At 51.9% G+C, this 23234-nt stretch overlaps 5 protein-coding genes across 5 annotated transcripts; 3 read left to right on the top strand and 2 right to left on the bottom strand.

Annotated features, from left to right (window-relative positions):
• Positions 1-433: 433 nt before the first annotated feature.
• ASPVEDRAFT_189597 (t-SNARE syntaxin) lies at positions 434-2289 on the bottom strand. The gene is made up of 4 exons (XM_040809051.1): positions 1736-2289; positions 1497-1678; positions 884-1444; positions 434-821 (listed from the first exon to the last, which is right to left on the bottom strand). Exons 1-4 carry the CDS (start codon positions 1989-1991, stop codon positions 786-788), a joined length of 1035 nt encoding a protein of 344 aa, XP_040666276.1. The 5' UTR covers positions 1992-2289; the 3' UTR covers positions 434-785.
• Positions 2290-2457: 168 nt separating this feature from the next.
• On the top strand, positions 2458-5803 carry ASPVEDRAFT_573130 (uncharacterized protein). The gene is made up of 3 exons (XM_040815322.1): positions 2458-2895; positions 2960-5240; positions 5690-5803. Exons 1-3 carry the CDS (start codon positions 2873-2875, stop codon positions 5693-5695), a joined length of 2310 nt encoding a protein of 769 aa, XP_040666275.1. The 5' UTR covers positions 2458-2872; the 3' UTR covers positions 5696-5803.
• On the top strand, positions 5500-8062 carry ASPVEDRAFT_573467 (uncharacterized protein). The gene is made up of 4 exons (XM_040815326.1): positions 5500-6241; positions 6313-6728; positions 6787-8001; positions 8052-8062. The coding sequence occupies exons 1-3, from the start codon at positions 5746-5748 to the stop codon at positions 7825-7827; spliced, it is 1953 nt and encodes a 650-aa protein (XP_040666274.1). The 5' UTR covers positions 5500-5745; the 3' UTR covers positions 7828-8001; positions 8052-8062.
• A 184-nt stretch (positions 8063-8246) lies between these two features.
• Positions 8247-11143, bottom strand: ASPVEDRAFT_128112 (ABC1 kinase family protein; the record flags this gene model as incomplete). The annotated part of the gene is made up of 3 exons (XM_040806518.1): positions 8247-9459; positions 9515-10127; positions 10693-11143. The coding sequence occupies 3 exons, from the start codon at positions 11141-11143 to the stop codon at positions 8247-8249; spliced, it is 2277 nt and encodes a 758-aa protein (XP_040666273.1).
• Positions 11144-11540: 397 nt separating this feature from the next.
• ASPVEDRAFT_51685 (uncharacterized protein) lies at positions 11541-14696 on the top strand (the record flags this gene model as incomplete). Its single annotated transcript, XM_040814516.1, has 7 exons — positions 11541-11768; positions 11818-11965; positions 12014-12379; positions 12447-12699; positions 13116-13201; positions 13261-13807; positions 13862-14696. The coding sequence occupies 7 exons, from the start codon at positions 11541-11543 to the stop codon at positions 14694-14696; spliced, it is 2463 nt and encodes an 820-aa protein (XP_040666272.1).
• Between the last annotated feature and the right edge of the window lie 8538 nt (positions 14697-23234).

Here is a 23234-nt window from a genome sequence, read left to right as displayed (position 1 = left end):
CGCTTCTGTTTCCCTTATTCTCCAGTTCCCGCTATGTTCTCCACGCGGGCTCATGTTCTTGTTTAGCTTACGACTTAATGATCGATAGAATATACCAGCAGGGTCACGGGCCAGTTGGTGGTCATTTGGAATAGTTGCGGCGTTAATGGTTCTCTTTTCAATAAATCAATTATTTTTTTTAAGTACTCTTGGTCATTTGTAATTATTCGCTCGTATGGAGTAGCTTGATCCCTTAACATCAGCACTAGCAGTATACATTGGGTGGTAGTCAATATTGGACCTGTGCTTCATACGAAGAGGCACTCGGAAGCCTCGCCCTCCCTAATGAGCGCACCTAGCCCTAATAACTATTTGATATCCCGGCACTCTCGTGTCCCTCCGACCATCAATTGGCAATCGGCAATAGAAATGTATCTATTCTATCTCGTTCCATGATTATTATTCCAGTGATTGTTACACCATTAATATATATAAACAACTCTCTATCACGTATTTGTAAGGTATGCCTGTGAAGTGGGGCATTCAAAATTGATTTCAATCTATAATGCTACCACAGGTATGCACCAGGGATGAATTAAACAAAGGAAAAGTTGGATACACTGCTTAGAGAAAGTAAATCCACATCCAGATCTAGCTGCGCCAATTGCAACACAAGCAAAAAAAGAAGAGAGATAATGAAAGAGCATCAGCCAATCCTAAACGGATATGCGTCATTCGTTGAAGGGCGGAGACGAAATGGGGCCCGATAGTAATACATTATTAAAACAAGTAGTATGTGCGTTCGTCTATCCAGATATCAACACCCAGAGAAGAAAGAAAATCTACAAGTGACTCGTTAGCATCACACAGTTTACACGCACAGATAGGGGAAGGAACCGCTTACCATTAGAACTCCAAACATCTTCGCAATTAGCCACCGGTTCCCAGAGACCCGTGTCCAGTATTTCATGAGTTCGCGCTGTGCGCCTTGAACGTTATCCACCACATCTTCTGTGTTGGCATCTATCCGTTGAATCATTTCGGATTGTTCGCTGACCATTTGTGCAAGCTGACCAAAGATGCCGCCTAACTCATTGATCGTCCTCTCAATCGCGTCAATCGCCTCACCACGGGATTGGATATACGAGTTACTCGACTCCGCCTCTTCCATCATCAAAAGTTGCTGATCGGACTGCATGGATGGGCGGCCTAGAGGGGACGGATTCGACGGTTCTAAAGTCAAAAGATCCGACGCGCCGCCGGGTTGTGGTGTTCTTCGTCCGGACGGATAGAGAGGAGAATCTGACCGCTGGGTGTCCAGGGCAGCTTGTGACTTGGACGAAACAGATGAGACAAAATTTTCTGTCCTTGAACGAGAAGCTTGGATGTTCTTGGTGCGGACCTCGAGGACGTCCTTGAAATTGGCACCCACATCTGCCAGTTTGCCTTGTAGCATAACCACAACCTAACAAAATGTTAGCAAATGCTGATCTACATCAGGACCAAGCTTCGCGTACATTATCATTATGCTCCCCCTCTTGATCCGTTTTTGATCGGTTGGATTTTGGATGTTGCGAAAGTGTAAGTGCTTGTAGCGAGGCAATATGCTGGTTCAGCGACGCAAGATCCTGCTTGATGACATACGTCAACTCGGAGATCTCGACGGGCCTGTCATCGAAAAGCGTCTTTCGTTTCGCAACTGGCACCATATTAGATTCTGCGTTTAATAATTTCCTGCCTCAACTTAGATACTCACGCTCTGCTAATCTTCGGAGCTTCGCCGTTGTCGCCGTGATTCCCCGCCCAATCTCCGCCGCGCGTCGAGCGAACTCCGACCTGGTCCTCTTGCCATTTTCTGCACTATCCAAAGAGCCATTCGCCTGTCGTCGCTGGGAGTCTGATAATAACGCTTGGCGCTGAGATCCAACTTTCGAGGACGCTGCACGTTTCTGGGCTTGTCCAAGGATGGCCTGGAATTCACCAGTGCGATCTTGTATCGATGGGCCGGTCATATCGCAGTTCGTAGGGAGCAGAGTCAAACAACAGAATATCTGATTCCTTTAACAGCTCGGCGGTCGGTGCGCAATTATCAAGTGTCGGTAGACTGCGATGGGAGGGTTGGGAAAAGGGTGACCTAATCGATAAGGAGACAACAATAGGGGACGTATATGTCCGCTGGAGTATTAGCGACTTCGAGGTGGTGCAAACGAAGGAATGAAAATCGATAGACAAGAAAAGCTTAAAAGGTGAGCAAAGATTCCATAATAAATGAATCAGGCAAGGTTGTGAGCATCGGCAGCGATGAGACAGTCTACTTGTCCCGTCGCAGACTCGCCGCAGTCGTCCTTCCCGATCGGACAGTGGCAATCACGTGGATTAAACTTCCGAAAATGGAAAAGCGTAAAGATTAACCACATGAAAGCACAGCCACCCGTACGGCCAGCCACAGGCCCGCCACCAAGGATAAACGGCCCCAGGCGCTCAGGCAGTGACAATATGCCCGCCTTACGCCTCAGGGGGATGCAATCATTATCTACCGGCAGTGCCTGACGACAACGTCAGCTTAGCTTGGACACTTTTACTTCTTCCCGACCCCCTCAGACGCTGTTCTTTTCTTTTTCAATCTACTTCTGCGCCTAATCAGCCCGTCCCTCCCCAGCATCCTCACTAAAATACTTGCCTGACACTTTGACCCTTCTTACACCTTCTCCTTCACGTCATAGCCGCCCGAAACCTGTCGCCGTTGCCTTAGCGAGTTCTGCTTTCTATTTTGTGACACAGCACACGACTGGCGTCAAGTTTACAATTGCTGCGCTTGGGCATGCCAATCGCCAGCCTACACCGATCTAATTGTGAAAGTTGATGAGCTGTTGAAAAACAGCCACCTAAAACCATGTCAGGCCCATTTCAGCGCCCGTAAGTTGCGGCACCTCGCCAGTATTGCATTGCATGATATTAATTGACACACTTTTTCTCCTAGTCCTTTGCACACGTCCAACTCTAGCACTAGCAGTCCACTATCTCCCCATGCAGGCAGCGATACTCCTGTATCTTTCAGAACGAATGTGAACCGTGCGAAAACGAAACGTTGGGTCGAGGCGAAGAAGTACACCTACGACGGCGATGACTGGGGCGAAGATGAGTATGGGGAATATGAATACGATGACGAGCCGCCAGTCCCACAGGTTCCGCAGCCTGGTGCGAATCGAAGCAATCCGGATATCTCGAGCACCTCAAAAGGATCTTCACATCCGCCTCTGCCTAATATGGAGAACGCTCAAACAGAGTCAACGGGGAATCCGGCGTCGTCCAACAGCCCTGAAACACCAATTGTCCGTCCAGCGGAGATCTATAAGCGGATGCATGAAGAACAGAAAGCCACGTCTGCGATGTCGCCTCCTACGAATAGTGTAGGTGCCGGGTTTTCCGAAACCACTGCTCCCCTTCCCGTTCAAGCAGACGCGGAGGGTGCCAATACTTCAGGTATTCAACCGGCAACAGCAAACGAGCCTCCGACCCTCTCTCTGCCGGATGTGAAACGCTTGTCAGGTTTTGGTTCTAGTATTCTTACGGATTCTGATTCAACACCTCAAAGCAATCAAGATAAGCCAGACCAACAACACCAACTCCAACACAATCCTTCTCTCGGATTCCGCTCAGCTGTCAACCAAGCATTCGATGTTCCCGACACCCCAAGTACAATTGCTGATAGTGTAGCTCGCTCGAATAGTGATAGCACTACGGGAATCAGTCCTATTATCGCCCGAAACAATAATACCGATGATAAAACCCCAACTATTCACGAAGAGCCCAATGAAAATGCAGAGACACCGACCGAAGCCGGCATTGTCTTTAAGCCAGGGCACCGCCGGGACTTGAGCATTCCCAGCCCTGGTAATAGTCCGTCTCGCAGACCACAACTTGCTGGCCCTGGGACTAGTGTTTCTTCTGAATTGGCTCAGCTTTCTGCTGCGACACCCGCAGAGCCCCCTCTGGATCATCCGCAATCCTCTCAGCAGGAACATCATCGAGACACGGCCCTGCCCTCTCGAGAAACACCAATGCAGGACCTACCACCACCTCTTAATGTTCAAACCAATATGGCGCCTGGGCCAGGAGTATCCTCGGAGAACATTCCTGTGATCATCCCATCCATGAGCTCGGACAATTCTCCCGAAGACACGGAGAATGACCGGCTGAGGAAGGAAATTATTCGTTCCTTGAGCAGAGAGAACACTCCATCTGATCACCAGGACAATGATACACCTCCTCAGACGAGTGGACAGGACACCCTCTTTCCACATAAGGGTGGGCTATCAGCCGCAGTCCCGCAGGCTGAACCCGCTAGTTCCATGTCCAACGCTATTCCAGAAACTTCAGGACCTTCAATTGAGCAACCAGCTCCTCTCTTAGCACAGAATACACAACCCAAACTTAAAAAGCGGTTTTCTTGGGAAGAATCGTCCGACGAGGAAGATCCTACTCATCTTGTCACACAACCGCAACCCGCTCGACCAATGCCGGGTCAGTTCCCATTGTCTCAAGAAAACGTTCACCCGGAGTCTGAGGCAACGCCAACAAACGAAGTGCCCAAGACGCTGGAGGAAGGAAGCAGAGACGAACCTGAAAACGCCGGGCTTACGACCTTGCCGCCCTTGGCGATAGACACTACCGACATTTCGTCAAGTGCTCCTGGTCATGAGCCTACTCTCTCGGAGACACTAGTGCGGGCAGAAGAGGAAGAATCCTACAGCCCCAAGCATCAAGCTTTGGAGCCTTCAGCACCAAACCCCTCTGCATCAATCGAATCAGGCTTACTTGGGTTTAAAGATATCCTCGGTAAACAGTCGCCCTATGAACGGATCCAGGCGTTTGACCGGACTCGAGACCAGTTCGCAGCTATTGATACTGGCTTAAGCAATTGGGTTCAGGTTACCCTCTACGCCCGTCCAGAGCATGCTGACGTCGTTGAGCGCAACTCGAAACCGCTATCCGACGAATTCAAAAACAGTTTACCACGCGCAAAATTCCCCAAGCTATCGTCCTTGGGAAACCTTGCGTCTTCGCTTCAGGATGGATCTCACTCAACATCGGGCCATATTAGGCGGCCCTCCGCGACCCTTGGCTCTGTGAGGCAAAATCAGGCAGGGAAGGATTTCCTGCACACTGCGGGAGTATTGGGTGGCCATGCCGGCAAAGCCGCTAAGGGCCTATTTTCAAAGAGCCGGAGTAAACTGAAGGGAGTGGGAGGATCCGAAAAGGTAGAGCCTTGATTTCGTTTTGGGGGTTCGTCTTGCACTGCATTGTTCTCTTTATCCCAATCCCACTTGCATCTTTCCGTTTCCTTAATTTGTCTTGCTTAATTAGTATGGAGGTCCATGGTTGTATATGTTTTAACTTGTCCTTCATCCTGTATATTTCCTTTTCATTCTGCTCCATGTCTTTGTTTTCTTGATACCAGGGCCTGTTGTAATTGAGAATATCTTGAAGTGTGATTGAGAATGTGACACGAGATAATGTTTGCGAACCACTCGTTGTATCTGCGCTTTCTCCCTTTGCTTTTGCCCCCAGTCCTTCTTGCTCGACTTGCCCTTTTCTTCACTTGTGTCACCTCTAATATCCTGGTGATTTGTGTTGTAGGGGTTCCAATCGTCGCGTGGATATCACAGGCCCGTACAGCTATCAGACCTCCAGCCTGACCCTGAACCAGGTTTAGACCTAGAAGACACCCAGGACCTGCTTGATCCTCCTGCGAGTAGACCATGGATGAGACTGACAAATCAGTTCGGCGACGCAGTGACAACACGGGGTGGGGAATATTCCTTTGTCCAACCCTCTCCACCCAGCGGGCAATTCGACAGGCACGGCGGGACCCAGCAGCGCCCAGCAGGCTCCAGCAATCCCTGTCCTTTTGAGGAACAAGGGGAGCCGCATGAGGACACTTCTCGTTCGGCCAATAATAACGAGCACACGGGCTGCGACGGTGTTGATCACTTGGGCGCTAAGCCACGAGACGACCTCCGAAGGAATGCGCAGAACGACGCAAAGGACGACGACGAAAGCATTAATGCGTTCCCTGAATCTCGCGAAGACCTACCAAGCCCCCGATTTCACGCTGTAATCCTCGATGATATTCCAGAGCAAGACAGCGCCCCGAGCCACGATTCAATGCTTCCTGCTCTGCACCAGCTGCCATCCATTTCGTCCTTGGGCGGGCAGGAATCAGATCTAGGCCCGCCGCCGCCCCTCGCACCGAAGCTTGGTGAGTCGACTCTCTCGTTCCTTTATGTAATTGTAGTAGTAGTCCGACTGGTGGCTGATTTTCTCCGCCAGCCCAGAATCAGCTTTCCTCTGAGATTTCACTGCCATCCGACGTGGGCGACTCCCAGCCGCGTCACTTTGGCGGAAGAACTTGGCGCCGTGGCCAGAGGAGAGCGTCCAGCCAAGGGAACAATAACCTTTTTGAAAGCCCTTTCGCTCCCCGTGAGGCTATTCAAACAGGCCCGGTCCGGCATAACGGTCGCCCGGCTTCCACCCCTGGACTGCTGCCGCCCCTTTCTCCCAAGCATGAGTGGCCACGCCGGCCAGAACAGATATCCTCGTCGCGGGACCCCGCATCTCCCAGAACCTCTTCCTCGCCCTTGGAGAAGCTGAAGAACGTTGGTCGACTTCACCGCGTCTCAATGGGTTCGAACCAGTCCGAATTTAAGGCCGGTCAATTGCAGAAAAAGTCTTTTAATAAATTGACTGTAGGTTCTCGTTCGCATGTACTGATTTTGTGGGTTCAACTTCTGATTCTTGCTCCAGGGCCTTTTCAGCCGCACTCAGCATAGAAAGTCAGCTCCCCCAGAGCCACTTGGATCCTCACCAGAAGGCAGCACCAGGAACTATCTCGCACCAGTGACCTCTCGACCAGACTCTAGAGTTGCTACCTCTTCGGTTTCTTCAGTGGATAATCATGAACGGCCCGTCTCTCTTCCAGATGCTCGCAATACCTTTCAAGGGCATCGCGCACCCATCGAGGGATACTTTGCCCACGAGTCACCGGAAACTTTCAACGTAGCAGAGCCGCACTCATGCCTTCGCGGTACCGCAAGCAGTGACCATATGAGACTAAGCGACCCTACACCCCTCGATCCTGGGCGACTCTCTCCCCATTCCCCTCCCTACCATTCACCTGGCAGTCCACATCGCCAGCCCCGCGCTTCTTCCCCACAATTCAGCCCTCCTATCCCTACCTCAGCTCCTCGCACGCCGCCATCTCGCGGCCGCTCCGAAGACCGCACCTACGCTCAAGATCTACACCTCCGCTCCCGGAGCCCCAAGGCCTTCGCGCCACGGCCCGAAGAGCGGAATCTGCCAAAGCACGACGCAACCGATCCGGCCTACAAGCTGGGCACCTTCCGAACATCCAACCCCCGTACCAGTCACGTCGGTGACCAAGAACTACCATGGAAGATCACCATTCCGGGCGATTCCGACGAGGGCACAACAAACTCATCATTCTCCTGGCGCCAGGAAACCGAAGGCGCTCTGAACGGGCCCCGATTACCAACCTACCAAGAAGATGAAGAAGAGCATGGGCCGTCTAGCCACCAACCTGTAGATGAAAAACAGGGCCCTCCATTCATCAACCTACCAACTGCTCCAGCGGCACCCGAACAGGGTCGACCATTAGAACAAATACATCCACACCGCGGCGGCGGCCGAGCACTAAACGCCTCCAATGCCCCTGTCGAACTGCCCGTCCGAGCGGACGATGATTCCAGCGAGGAAATAATGATGTCCAGTACTGCGTACCCGGGTCAGGAATGGCGGCCCCTCGGGTACTCTGAGTGGGAACAATAAACCCCTCGACAGAGATAGATTCGCTGTCGAATGGACCTAAAGATATGACATGCTATACGAGATATGCCCTACTCACGATCCGTGGACATGATGCAATACCCCAAATGTATGTAGGTGAATTTTTTTTCTAGGGTAAACGTATTTATCTTTCTTTTTTTGAGAATCAGCAAGCGAGTATGTATACTTGTCTTTTTTTTCCCCCTCTTTTGTTAGAACCCTCTAAGTTGTACCTTATCTACAGTTCCATACCAGAATAATAACAGATTGGATATACTACACGATTAACCGTGTGCAGACACGGTAAACCATTTCGAAATTTACAGTGCTCGACTCGATTGTCCCTGTTTTATACATTTTATCGTTGGTAGTATACAAAGTCTATAGGGGAGAAGACCAAGAGTATATACGTCAAGAGTAGATTATCCCTCAAAAACGCTGTGATTCAACTCCACTCCCATATCCTTAGCGACCGATTGCATTTGAGCTTCGAGATCATCTTCCATGCCACCACCCAGGTGCAGGAACTGGCGCACCTTTGTGAAGTAGAAGAAGAGATCGCTGGAGAAGAGCACAAAGCGGAAAAGCAGATGGCGGCCGTAGTTCCTAATTTTCTCGCTCAGCGGCAGGTCGGGCGATTCCACAAGTGCACGCGACGCCCACAGCCCCGTTATCTTTACACGGTTGACGGGGGATCCCAAGAACTGGTTGTTCCCTTGGACGATGCGGAGATTGCGGCCGATAAAGATTAGTTGGCGAGGCCATTTATTTTCATCACCGAGTATCTCGCGGACGGCTTTGCGACTGGCCTGTTGCATTTCATAGTGGAGTTGGGCTCGCTCAGATTTGCTGAGTTTCTCGATGCCCTGTTGAGTGGAGAGGTTCCCGCCGCGATAAGGTTTCATGAGTGTTAAAGAAGCAAAGATGTCGGCGTTGTTAACACCCCAGCCTTTGACGATGTCGCCGATTGCCTCATTATCGAAAGTGAGGAGTGCCTTCCAGAATCGTGCGTATTGGTGCCGGAATTCAGGTTCCATGTGGATATAGAGGCCGTGATCGATTAGAACAAGCTCAGAGTGGCCATTAGGCTTGCGGCGGATGAAAATATTACCTGGGTGAGGGTCGCAGTGCACCAACCCCCAAAGGAACATCTGTGCCGAGAAGAGATCTACCATAGTTGTCATGACTTCCTTCAACGAGAGGCCAAGGCCTCCGCGGCGATTCCTCCCGCGCCATTCGTCTCGATCTGGCTTAATCTTGAAGTTTGGGGATCGCGACGCCGTTGCGGATAGGGATTTGTTGGTCTTGGGAAGGTCTAACGGAGTTCCGCCACAGCCCGGGCTGCCTTGCCGCCAGCCTCCGCGCCATGTGCGTGTGATGGAGTCTTTATCCCAGAGTCTCACGCCCTCAACCCACTCGGCCGTCATGACGCGCTTGGAACTGAGCTCACGGTAAACTTTAGGAATGGACACACGATCTCGGAGGCGAGGCTCTCCTGCAACAAATTTTGCCATCATTTCGGAGTTATCGGCTTCGTTTTCAAAATCTGTCTCGAGGAAAAGGCGCTCGCTGACATAGGGCACAAGGCTGTAGAACGGGATATCGAAAACGCGACTGTAGATCCAGGTCACGACTCTTCGAGCTTGTTAGTAAAGAAGGAATCAAAAATATCACAGGGCAGGTATCATACTTGAAAGCCCATAGATCCCATTTTATTTGCTGTGCGATCTCTCGTTTCTGAATCTTGATGGCAATCTCTCTCCCATCCGCCAACCGAGCCCAGTGGACCTGGGCTACACTGGCGCTTGCCCTGGCAGTACGCTCCATGACTCCCTTCGTAGGATCTCCGCTGAAGGAGACGCCGAATACCTCCTCCGCGGACTTGCCAAAGTCCTGCCGGATGACCTTATCAACGTCCTTCCAGTCATTCTGGGGTGCATCGTCGAACATGCGTGAAAACATCTTCTGGAACTCCGGCGGTAAGATAGCGGATTGCATTGCAATTGCCTGGCCGATCTTCAAATAGAGTCCGCCATTCTGCCGTAGAAGGTCGGACAATCGCTCGGCGTTTCGAGCATGGACATCTGTGATGGAATTTGCGAGGGGCGGGTTCGGCCGGAAATTGATCTTGTAGTCCAGAGCTACAAGCAACCCCAGCGAAAAAGTTCGTGCGGTTCTGGTCAGGGATGAGGCGTAAAATTGGGTATCAAGGGCGTAGACTACGCCAGTCGCGACTGACAAGTAGAAGATACGGCGCAGCCATTTTCGGGTTCGGCGGTAGGTCTTCGCGGGTGTTGGTTTCCCTAGAGAGCTCGGTGGAGGAGGAACAAATGGCTGAAATTCGCTCGAATGTACATTTCGACTGAGCGACCGAGAGTAAGACAGGCGAGGGGGGTAGGGATGAGAGGAGAGGCGAGGGCGGAGATGACGCGGGGAAAGCACAAGACTCGTGAGCGAGGAGCTCGGGCGGAGGGCCCGAGACAAACAGGCGGATGCCATAGAAGAGAGATCAAGGTAGGTACGGACGAAGTGTCATGGCGCAGTCCCTGGGACAAGCTGGATTTAAAGAGCTGCGAGCTGCGGTGTAGCGGAGATAATGGCAATAGTGACGACTGAAAGTGAGACGACATCGGGAAATCGACGCCGATTTCCCGACACGGAGATAACAGCGCTCTCGGCATATTATGAGATACATTGCGTTTATATACATTATATACAGTAGCTATCCATTGTTGTTTCAGAATGTATACATCTGCTCCATCACTGGCTCGTACGTCAACTGCTTGCACACCTTTGCGTAGTCCCTCATGTTGTTTGGTATAATCTCCTCCCACAGCTCGTCCGACTCGAGATACTCCAGCTGCCTACGACATACCGGCTCCGAGGCCATCGGCAGCAGCACGGGCATGTTGGCAATTGCTGATCTGAGGAAATTCCTCTTGAAGCAATTTCCAAACGCTGCCAGGAGTTCACCATCGGCGCAGATGTCTCGTCCTTGAAGTTTTGGCCCGCATTGTCGCTTGATGATGTCGGCCGCATCGTCACCGAGTTTCAACATCGCTTCCTCCTGCTTCGGGGCGTTAAGCGTCTTCATCATGCTGCGAACGGCGGGGACAAAGGTGTTGTTGCGGGTCCAGAGGTCCCAGTGAGGCACTGTCGGCTGGCATCCTCGAGCGCAGACTTCGTTCTGGAACTTGTTGAACAGATCGTTGGGGCGTGCGACCAGCGCTGTCACGACTCTTATGCAGACGGCGCTGAATGCAGCGGTGGAGAGGGGCAGGCAGAGGAGTAGCAGAGGAAATAGTATGGTAAAGCGCATATTGGCTGGAGAGCGTAACTGGCGTAGGTTGGCAGGGAGGTTGTCAGAGGCAAAAAGTGAGCGTGAGGGACGATCTCCTTTGTGGAGGATCGACGGCCAACGATATATTCCGCCATCCCCGCGGGCCCGTGGACTCTCTCGCTCCCATTGAACACCGCCTCGGTTCCTATACAACTAGACAGAAGTATCTACAATTTACCGAACAGACTCGGTCTACGGTGGAAGAGGCTCTCGGTGCATTTTGGTCTCCATTGATCCTGATCCTGGTTGATTTTAGGGGTGATGTGAGATTGCAGCCCACCCCCACCGAGAGACCGAGGTGGTTTTTTTTTCCATCTGTTCCCATCCCTGATCCCTTTGGATTGTTCTGGGTATTTCTTTGACTATTGAATCCGTAATGTCGCCGCTGAATCTCGTTGAAATCGACTCCCTAGAGGCTCATGTCCTCATTGACAATGAACTGGACCCCATGTCACCCATCGCTCCAGACACCGTCCAGGTGTCGGGTCTGATGGGCCATCTGGCTATGGGCTCGCCCCATAATCTAGACGATAGAGGAGACGCGCATAAGGAACTCAGAATGGAGGACCTCTGTTGTTCAGCCCATGGTCTATCAATTCTTTTGGTACGCATTGTCCTAGCCATCCATTACGCGCGCCTTGCTGACCCAGCAGACCGCAACAAAAGGAGGCAAGAAACACTCAATTCTTTTCGATGCGGGCCCAGAAGAAGACGCATGGGAGAGGAACACCCGGCGAATGCGACCGGATCTTTCCTCGGTGGAGCTGGTTCAACTATCCCACTGGCATCGGGACCATTCAGGTGAGTTGACATATGAAAATGCAAGACCCCAACGCTAAAGCAATACAGGCGGTCTCCCCCGGGCGGTTCGCATGATCAATGATGCCAAAGAAGCCAACGGGCTTCCTAGAGACTTGATAGTTGATGTTCACTCCAACCGCCCTGACTTTCGCGGGTTCGCCATCGGCGAGAACATCATCTCTCTCCAAGCGGATCCTTCTTTCGAAGAGCTCGAAGCTGCCGGCGCAACCATCGAGAAACAAGACGTCGCCCATACCGTGCTTGACGATTTCTTTCTCATATCTGGCGAGATACCGAGACGGACACCTTATGAGACAGGATTGAAATACGGGATGCGTTTCAACAAGAATGATAACGAATGGACTTCTGACGAGGTTATTGCTGACGAGCGATTCATCATGTGCAATATCAAAGGTACGCTAATTGCATTTGTTTTGCCAACCCCAAATTTTCACATGCAACGCTAACGAGATTCCTTCAGACAAAGGAATCGTCATGCTTACTGGCTGCAGCCACGCTGGAGTCGTCAACTGCACGCAGCATGCGCTTGAGCTTGCAGGGGGGCGTGTCCGTCTACATGCTGTTATTGGGGGTTTCCATCTGGCGACGAGTGACGCAACTCAAATAGAAAGCAGCATCAAAGACTTGCTGAAATTGGACCCCGCTGTACTTATCCCAGGGCATTGCACCGGCTGGAGGGCTAAATTTGCTATCGAGAAGCGACAGCCTGGGATGTTAGTCCCATGCTCTGTAGGTTACAAGATCGTATTTTAGCGGTCCTGTATTCTGCAACTGCCTTGTCCTCGAGTCACAGGCTTTCTGTCAAGCTGTCATTACTAAAACACGAGCTAGCCGAGGACTATGGCGGGCTCTAAGCAGGGTTCTCCGCACAGTCCAAAACGCTACTTGTGGTGTTGACCAACCATCTTGTAAAGTCAAGACAGTCCATACACCTTGACTCAGGCATAGCGACTCCGCTATACTACTCCTCGCCGGCTCGTCAACATTTAAACGGCCAACACTGCCATGATGAAATATAACAAAGATATTGTGAAAATATCGAGAATATGGATATCAAGACATACCTCTTAATCCTGCTGAGCCCGGTGCTCGCCGTCGTCGGCTTTTTGATATTCTATATACTTACGAGGCCGATTAGAATCTTCCTCCATGACCGTCGAATATATCGCAAAGGCGGAGCTCATGCGCCCTCGGGTCCTCAGGATATCATCTCAGGTATCTGCATTTGTCACTGCGTAAACCTCTCTGATGTACGAGAGCTAAGGTACTGAAAGCCACCCGCTTCTTTTTTGCTGTCGTCAAGGCGCAGAAGGAGCACCGCCTATACGAGTTCTTCAACAAGTGCCTTGAGCACGGCAACCCATCATCGCCAAACTGCGTTGAGAGCAACCTCTTTGGCTCATTCCGGGTCATTCAAACCCGCGAGCCCGCGCACCTCAAGGCCGTCTTGACCGGGAAGTTCGCAGACTTTGGCAAGGGCGAGCTTTTCCACGAGCTCTGGATCCCGTTTCTTGGGGATAGTATCTTCACTACCGATGGCAAAGAGTGGCAGGGTAGTCGTAACCTGATCCGGCCGATGTTCATCAAGGACCGGATCAGTGATCTTGACATCTTCGAGCGAAAGGTCCAGATTATGCTGAACTTATACAGCCCTTCGGGTGAACCAACCGACGTTATGGACCTGTTCTACCGAATGACCCTGGATGCCATCACTGAATTCCTTCTTGGAAAGAGCATCGACAGTCTCGAAAACCCACAGGCCGACTTTGCCGTGGCCTTTGCGGAAGTCCAACGCATCCAAACATTGCTGACGATGATCGGGCAAGTCAGCTTAGCAAAAACAACTAAACGAATTCATCGCTAACAAATCTCCAGCCCAGCTCAGCATTTCTATCCACGCGGGAAGTACAACGAAGGCCTCAAGGTCATCAACGACTTCGTCTGGCCATTCGTGCACGAAACCCTAAGCCTCCAATCCCACGAAGTAGAAAAGGGCCCAGAAAAGTCCTTCACCTTCCTACACGCCCTAGCAAACTACACCCGTAACCCCAAGACCATCCGCGACCAGGTCGTCTCCGTCCTCCTCGCCGGCCGCGATACCACCGCCGCAACGCTCTCCTGGACCTTCTACGAACTCTCCCACTACCCGGAGACCTACGCAAAGCTCCGGGCCGAAGTCCTTGCCAAAGTCGGCCCGTCTCGCGCACCCACATACGACGACCTCAAGAACATGCCCTACCTCCGCCACACAATCAACGAGGCCCTACGCCTCTACCCAGCCGTGCCATACAACATCCGCTTCGCGCTCACAGACACCTCCCTCCCCACAGGCGGCGGCCCAAACGGCGATCTCCCCATTACAGTGCTAAAGGGCGACGCCGTAACCTACTCAACGTATGCCATGCAGCGGCGCGCAGACCTGTACCCGCCTGCGTCCGAGCACTTCGCAGACCCTGGGATTTTCTCGCCGGAGAGGTGGGAGAAGTGGGCTCCCAGGCCGTGGCACTATATCCCGTTCAATGGGGGGCCGCGGATCTGTATCGGGCAGAACTTTGCGCTGGCGGAGATGGGGTATACGATTGTGCGGATTGTGCAGCGGTATGAGCGGATTGAGTATGATGGTGATTGGGAGGGACAGTTTCATAAGTCTGAGATTGTGGGCACGCCGGGGATGGGTGTTAAACTGCGTATGTATGAGGCGAGTGGATGAGTTGGTCTTTATTGTTATGTTATGTTTTGTGAAGTATATGAATATGAAAAACATGAATGCAGTATCATCTTGGATGGAGGCAGATAGTCGAATATCTACGTTCGCGATGTTCTTTGTGAAGAGGCTCGTAGTTTGCATGTCTATAGATGGGTGGCCTTTGATATTAGATTGTTGATATGCTAGCATGCGAGGAAGGTTCTATGATCTTGCCTTGGGAAGACAAGTCGAACTAGTCTATAGTTGTTGTTGGCCATTGGAATATACTGAGAATGGTAGATTGGAAATAATGTCTTACTTGTCTCCGGCCATGGCCTGATATCAACTAGATGTTACCACTACTCCCAGATTCAATATATATATGTCTTTTCTGTTTATATTGGAATCATGCTTAAAACATGTAATGTTCTACCAAGAATCTGATATAGTTATCTAAGTATTCATGATATGATAACCAGTAATACGTAGTTAGACAGTATATCTATTCAGTTATTCGACATCACCCTGGACATGAATATCCTCGACATGTCCAATTCAACTCCTATCCCCGGCAAATCCAACCTCGCTCTAACTGCCTCCAATCGACGGAGAAATACTCGCTGAAACTCGACAATTGGCCAGCTGTGCCGTCCGTACATACGGGGTAATAATCCAGAATAATCATCGACATCCCCTATCTGACCCCATCCCACCCACTCCCATCCCATCCCATCCCCAGCATTATTACTGTAATTAGCACACAATTTTAGGTAAGTACGAAATTATGGGCAGCAGATAACAATGAAACGGGGCACGGGCAAATCATGCAGCGCGAGCCTTGCATCGAGTATCCACGGCCAGCACTGACTTCCTGAACAGAATGCCAAGCCGATGATTTGAAAAGGGGAATGTTTAATGTAAATAGCGCCGTATCGATGTCGATCCCCCGGAAAGGAGTCGAGGTGAGTTGCATGGAGTACGGAGTCACTGCTCACTGCCTAATTGATTCACTGCAGACTGGTATACGGCAGCTGAGCCGAGGAAGTTGCTGCCTCTGCTAACTATAGAACTTGTATAGTTCTATTCCCCAGTTGACGTAGACTGGGGATGAGTTGGCTGAGGCAGTGCACGTATAGGCCTCAATATTCTTTCAACATTCCTTGGCTGGCTTCAACCTTGCCAAGGTCCTGAGCACATAATTCAGATCCAAGCGCGAAAATGTCGCCAAAACAAACAGTTGACCAGATACACATCTGGAGGAAAGGAATGCATGGCAGGGGGCTTGGCGAGAGTGCTGCGGATGTTGCAATAATTGAGTTTGAGCGTGTTGACTCCGTGAAGATGGACGATGGAATGGTGCTACCTATTGGATCGGACGTATACAGAGCAGCCTGGACTGGGGGAGGAGGCGGTGTTTTGCATGCCAAGATGTGCGACAGACTCTAGAGTCCATACAGAGACTGGAGGCTTATCAGTGTCAGACGATGACTGCGAGTTATTATTCCCCTGTTATCGCCAAAGGGATACGCCAAGCGCGCCTTGCTGTCTCGCTCGTCCATCGCAATTGCTTGGCCCGCGCTGCCGGCTCATCCTGGATCGTCTCTTATCATGCAAGCTCTGCTGCTGCAGGCCTGATTTGCCTTTTTTAACCTCTCGCCCCGTGCCCAGCATCTTGGCCTTTTCTTCTCCTGACCGATCGGAGTTCTCGTCCCAAGACATGATCGACGGCCCGTACATACATAGTCTGCTCCTTTAAGTTCACGACCTCATGCCTAAAGCGCGCATCGCTGGGGGATATTCAGGGTTTCAGGTCAGCTGGGGCGCCTCCACGGAATATCTCTCTCGGCACTGCAGACTGGCAGTCAGGTACACAAGTATACGTGCTCATGATCGACCGGGCCAAGTCCGACTTGCATTCAGTCAACAGAATTCGAGTCTCACTGGGACTGCGCAGCACGATGTTTGACTCGTCGAGACACGACTGACTAGTTCATCCTCCCCGTGCGTGCCCAGCAGTCGATCACCTCAGACGAAGACGAGTAGAGACGTAGATAGTTACAGCCACCGTCACTGTCGCGGCCTGCCCCACGGTGCGGCGCCCGAAACGCGGACGAGACGAGACGGGACGAGGTGAAGTGAGGGATATCCATGGAAGACAAGAATAGAAGAGTCGACGTCACATTAGGCATCTGCCATTGCCAGCCACCTGCAAGCTGTAACGCGCTCCGACTCTGGCGGTTTGGGAAGTCGGTCGATCTGCACTGCCTGCTTGGCGGACGCAACATGCCTTCTGAATATACTCCTCTGGCTGGTCACTTGGTCACTTGCTCCAGCTCGATGGGGATGAAGATGCAGGCTTGGCTGGCCGTTACGTGTTCCAGTGTTCTACATGGACGAAAATTGCTGAGGCTGGCCGGTAACGACTCTGTACTGCAAGTGCCTCTACGAAGGAAGTCTGCTGCCTACCCTGCTAGAGGACGCAGTAGTGAAGGACACTACTCCAGACCCGAAGTTTTGCCTCTGGTGAAGAATGGGGTTGCGGGGTGTGATCGCGATCCGGTGCTGCTATCCATGTAGATGATCCCTTGGCATGGCTTCTGTGTCACTGCGACTGTTACTTTGGGATTGAATGGGCAAGGATGGTCGAAGTGGTCGAAGTGGTAGAAGGTTTCTGTGAAGGTACGCCTGTCTTGGATAAGGTGGTAGATGAGATAGTCCAATTATGCAATTCTATATCTTGTCACGACAGTTAGCATCAATATGCTTCAAGCACTCAAGAGTCTCCTCGGAAACAGACAGCTGAGTCCACATCCGCATGCACCTCGTACCTTTTCCAGAAAAATCTGAATCCACCCAAAGAACGACCGGCTCTGGCACAGGCACGGAAAGTTCTTCGACGTTCCAAGTCCAAGGCCTCGAATTCGCGCGACCGTGGAACAGCACGCGCGCCAGCGAATAATCCGCCGGGCCTCACTGGCTGGCTGGCTGCAAAAGGCAAAGAAGGATTAATGTGGCTCCTGACGTGCCGATTCCCGTGAAGCCGCCATGTCTTACTCCGTAGTTAGCGAAGACTCCAGACTGCAGACTGCAGCGCCGTGACGAATGCCTCGTCAGTTTCCGGTAAGGCCGAGCGACCTGACCCCATGGAGAGCGAGGGAAATTGCCGTCTAGCTCTTCTCAGCAGGAACTCGACTGACCGTCGCCTGGATTCGGATTCGCATGAGCGATTAATTAATTCTCTGGCGAACGGACGAGCAAGATTGTTATTTTGTCCGATCCGTCCGGTCCGTCGCAGGTCGGAGTTTCGCTCTCGTTTGGGCAACTCTACTCTCACTCTCGCTCTCGCTCTCTCTCGATCGGATTCTGTCGGCTCGTCCTCGTCTTCTTTCCAATTCCAGCTTCAACGACTGCGTGCACGGTTCCGCCAAGCCGTGGTTAATCGGCATCTCCCCCTCTAGCTGGTGATCATGAAGGCTGTCCTCTAGTAGTCTGGCTGCGCTTGGACAAAGGGTCCTGGCTTCTTAAGTACTACTCCAGAACGAACCACCTTACCCTCGGGTTTCCGATGCGGATATGGGAAACGGGTGTTTTGGCTGTCACTGAAGCCTTCAATTCCCGATATCGATATTATTATTAAGTGCATCATCTACGTAGATACCCGAATGTGCCAGAGTCGATCAACTTGGCTCGCTTCTAGAACGTTACGAACTGACGATTTCCGACGTTGACGATCGTGAGCCTGGGAATAATAATACCTCATACTCCCGAGATGAGTTTCCATCCCGCGTCTTCTTCCACGATGCCAGGTGCCTCCAAATTCTAGCTGCTTTGGGATTCAATCGGGCTTGGTCCGGCTTGTTGCCTTCTGCCTCCTGCCGCCTGCCATCGCTGCCATCCGTGGCTGTAGCTGTACTCGGGGCTCAATCCTTCAACAACGACGAGATGCGAATATGATCGTCAGATGGGGAAGGGTTCATTTCTCGTGCATGTAACTAGGCACGGAGTCTCGATATTTTGGTCGTACGGGAGTAGTCGTAAGATCAATTGATACGAATGCGAAGCGGCCTCCTCCCGACAGAGCGTAAACTCCCTGTAACTCCAATGCACTTGCTAGCAGTTGCTATGATCTTGGCACTTGGCGACGGCCATTCCTACTTTACTCCTGCGAATGCGATTGACTGTCTCCGCCTTCTCCGAGTCAATAATTTAATAAGGCATTCGAATCAATTGATTGATCTTGCGACTACATCTTGGAAGCGCCCGCTCTGATTTGTGAGCGCCGCGAAAGGTCAAACTCACCTCACTTCCAGCCAGCTCCTCAGAACTCGCAGCTCTGGGCAGAGGGCAGAAAATCCCTCACCAAGATCATCGATGCGACAGCTTGGCACGGGCGATCGTCTCCGGAGCAGTGGGGAGCACTCTTGACGAGTGAGCAGCCGTGCCGTCACCTGCATCATCCTCCATTATCTTGAGCAATTTGGTGTTCCTCTGACTAAACCAATTTCCACGCCCTGGGCCTATTCAGGCTTAGCGCGTGCTTGCAATTGTGCCTCTGGTGAGTGGCCTTAAGTGCCTTTCGTGCCTCGTGTCTGCTTCCTCGGTACGCCCTGATACGCACTGATACGGCCCCGTTACACCGGTGTCAAACTACTGTAGGAACAATGGAGCCAAGACCTCCATGGAGCTCAATAGTCGATGTTAGTGAGCGATCGTAATTCGACTCTGAGGAACTGATAGACGAAATGTTCTATTAATACCAAGACCCCATATCTTGATATCACGGCCTTGTTTATCGTTCATCAGCGTATTTGATCATATCCTGGCCGAAAATCTACTCTTCCCCGTTCCCCGACTTTCTTCTTATGGGGGGGAATACTTTACTTTACGCGGTTTGTATCGTCGTTTCAGTATAACTTGCCTCAACGGGTAAGGCACGGTACGGGCTGGCCCGCTAGCCAAGTTGGGAATTTCGCTTCCCCGACGGGGCTCTGACTTCTTACCAATGCCAACCAAAAAGCTACAGGCACTGGGTTGTTCGTAGGTAATAGATCGCTCTCACCGCTTATGCACGCACAACTGCAGGACCTCCGCGGTATACCTCATCTGCGTCAGGGTCCCGGAAACAGATATTCTCATGAGCAATTACGCGAGTCCGCTCGAATTTACCCGGTCGCCACAATCCGCCCGCAGTCCGCACGGTCTTCACCCATCGGGCTGCCGATCGAGTTTTTCTCAATTATGACGTCGTGCCTTCGATTTTCAACTGACGTTGTGGACGCCATGCCGACATCCGATCAATCCTGCCATGACCTGGTCTGAACATGTGCAGCATCTCGACGCCCGGAGTAGGCTTAGTAGTTTTTACGGTGCAGTGAGCGAATTTGTTGGAGCAATTGCGATGCCAGAGGAATGCACTAGACCCACGAAAGAATTCTAGAAAAAGTCGACGAACGGATCAGGCGGATTCGATGCAGGTTGAGCCTTGGTACCTGGACTGGCCCTCCTGGCGTCCAGACGGTCACAGAAGATGGGATGCTTTCGGCCCACGACCACTGCGCGACTGGGCGCACACCGTTTGGCGGTGGCAAGCGGGCAACCATTCAGAGGAGAGCGAATTCAGGGCCTCAACCTGGGCTGTCCACGATTCATCCCGTTCCCGCTGGTGGGCCGGCATCAAAGTTACTCCGATAACCCAACTCGGCCTCTGCTAACCTCAGGCCAAAGGGGAAGGAGATCAAGGTGATGGCCTTCCCTTTGGCAGTTTGCAGCGTGCGTGATATAACTGATCCCATTATTATGCCTCACCCGGCGCAATCGAGCGGGGTTATGCGCCTGTACTTTACTTTTCCAGCGCCTCTGTTGGGTCGCTGGCTTGGGTTTGCGATGGATGAAACTGTTTGTTTCTCTTTACGGTCTGGATTGTCTCACGTGTTTCCATGGGAGCAAGCGTAGCAAAGATCGACAACGGTATTCCCCGAGTCTGAATCCGGAAATGCTGTACGAAGCCTGGAGCTGGCGATATGGTCGGCGGCTCAGCAGTCAAAAAAAAGCCTCTCGCTGGAACAGTGGACGTGCTTTCATCTTCAGAACCCAGAGGTATCGTAAACTCGTAGGGCATTAACTATTAAATCTCGAGCAGAGGATGCGGATACGAAGAGCCGCCATGTGGTGGATGTTCGCTGAACCCCCGAAGAGCGAATTTTGGATCCACGGTTTTACTGTGGGGGCAATCTGAGGCCTTCGGTAGGAAGAGTTTGGTTCGAGACAGCAAGACCACCAAGCGTGCCTATCAGCTCCACCGGGATTCAATGTCAGGAGGTCCTCCAATTACGGGGACGCCTCAACAAATTCTGCGTCATGGGCGACGAGTGAAGGGTGCATTGAGTGGACGATTGACCCTGCTCACCAATTGAGTTTGCAGGAGAGAAAGCGCCGCCAAAAGAACCAGAGGCAAAAGAAGCTCAGTACGAAGTCAGTTCAGCCCTGTGAGGATGGCACGTCCTACACCCTTTGCCTCCGACTGTGTCGCTGTGACGGCTCGCATAAACCTTGGCTGACGTGCTGCTCCCACAATTGTTGCCTCACTGGGTAAAGCTTCGTAGCAAGAGGTCCTTGCCCGGCACCGGTGAGAATCCCCCGGAAACTCGATCGCAAACTTGTGCCGGGGTCGATGCGCACGGAGATGCAGCGTCATTTTTTTGCTTTTGGAAATTGATCCTTCGCGAGAGGCGGGATGGGACGGTCGCACTCCGTCGTCACGATAATGACATCGTCGAAATGGACGCCGGCCTCTGGCTATGATGATTAGTTGCTTCGTGAGATCGGGAAGAACGGGAGAGCTGGATAGACTAGCCCAATCCCATGCTCTTTCTCAACTTGACACGACACACGGGGCTAGGTTTTAATTCACGCAGAGGAGGTTGGGCCTTTGGGATTTGAGAATGGCTCAGCCGCGGAAAGCGCTCCTCCAAGAAGCTATCCAGGCGGGCACGAGCTTCCCAATCTCATACCGAGAAGGGCATAGTAGCTTGACTCGGGCCTCGCGCGATTCCTTTGATGCTCGAGGTCGCTTCCACGCGCGGGGCGTCTTTACTCTTTGGCCGCTGTCACAGGCCCGTATCAAACCGTACGCCGTAAATTATCGTATTTCCACACCATCCCGGCATTTGACGCCTGCTGGAGATTGGCCGGTCGGATTTGTTTTGCGTTGAAGCTTTCGACTACATTCAGAGGGCTGCTCCTGCTGTTGGACATCTCTTCAAAAAGCTCTGGTTGTTTATCGAACACAACACACGTGCTGGCTCCTTGCAGGACTGACAACGTGGTTAGGTTGGGTTGTACTGCCCTTGGTTCGTCAAGCCCGATAGCTGCTCACCGAAATCTGGGGTTGAAGAGTCATGGTTGATGATCCAAGTTCCAAACAGCGCTAGAGCAATTGAAACCATCTGCTTGCCGTAGGAGCCTATGGCATTTGAACTGCTATTACTACTGAATACATAGCAGGGGGCGCCAGCGAGGCAACTACCTCCACCCCCAGCTGCTCCTGGGCGACATTATTCGATTAAACAAAGAAACGAAGCAGGGAAACTTAAGATTGCGGAGGATAAACCTTGGCGGATGCATAAGCCCAACCATCTGATTGACCGAGACGACAAGCATTCTGCAAGATGAAGCTTGGGGCAGGTCATCTTGGAGATTCCCTGTTCGTTTCGTAAAGAGAGGCAACCATCTCGCGAGTCAGCACAGAGAAGTAAAGTACCCAATGCGTCAGGCGATCTCGTGAGCAGTAGTATTAGGAAGTTGCAGCATGGGATGGTATTACCGTTCATCTGCAGTCCATGCATGAGCCCTCCCACGCTGACTGCGTCCGAGAGGAGAATTCTTGCGACGTGGAACACCTGTGCGGTGAACAGCCTTCGCGTATGCAGAGACGGGCTGAATTACAATAGCAGGGTCCAGGATAGTCGATTGACTCGACTCTGACGACATTGTTCGCATGGTCAAAGGGCCGTTACAATTGCGCGTTTGGACGCGGATTTGACCCATCTGTACTCTACGAGCAATACGGTATACTATCGTTATCAGCCCTTTATTACGATAAGGCGTCGTCGAATACAAGTGTTATGATGTTATCCGGAGATATACTGCGGATTAGGGATGGTGTTCTCCTGATTAAAGAGGAGCTTGACTGGAGCCCCGGCAGTTCATGTGGATAACGCTGGCCACTTGGCCATTGAGAGAAAAATAACGCGTCTAGACTCCAGAGCAGCGGCGTAAAGATGGAGACACGCCTCAAGGGCAAGGCTCAGGGCGTCAGGAGCGAGACTGGATTTGGATTAGAAGAGTGGGGGATAGTCGTCACACGTTCGAAGAGGCTGGAAGAACGCGATAGGCTTCATGTCGGTGTCGGTGTCGGTGCCGGTGTCGGTATCCGGACGGACCGGGATACGCCTGGAGCGAAGGAGCAATAATTCCAGGAAAGGGTGTGACGGTGACGGCGAGAGAGCCCACGAGCTGGGCAGGAACGTGGGACTGTAGATAGTTGTTGTTGTCCTTGGAAAG

This window comes from Aspergillus versicolor (assembly GCF_001890125.1).
Source record: "Aspergillus versicolor CBS 583.65 unplaced genomic scaffold ASPVEscaffold_3, whole genome shotgun sequence".
Lineage (NCBI taxonomy): Eukaryota > Fungi > Ascomycota > Eurotiomycetes > Eurotiales > Aspergillaceae > Aspergillus > Aspergillus versicolor.
This window is presented reverse-complemented; position numbering and strand designations above follow the sequence as displayed.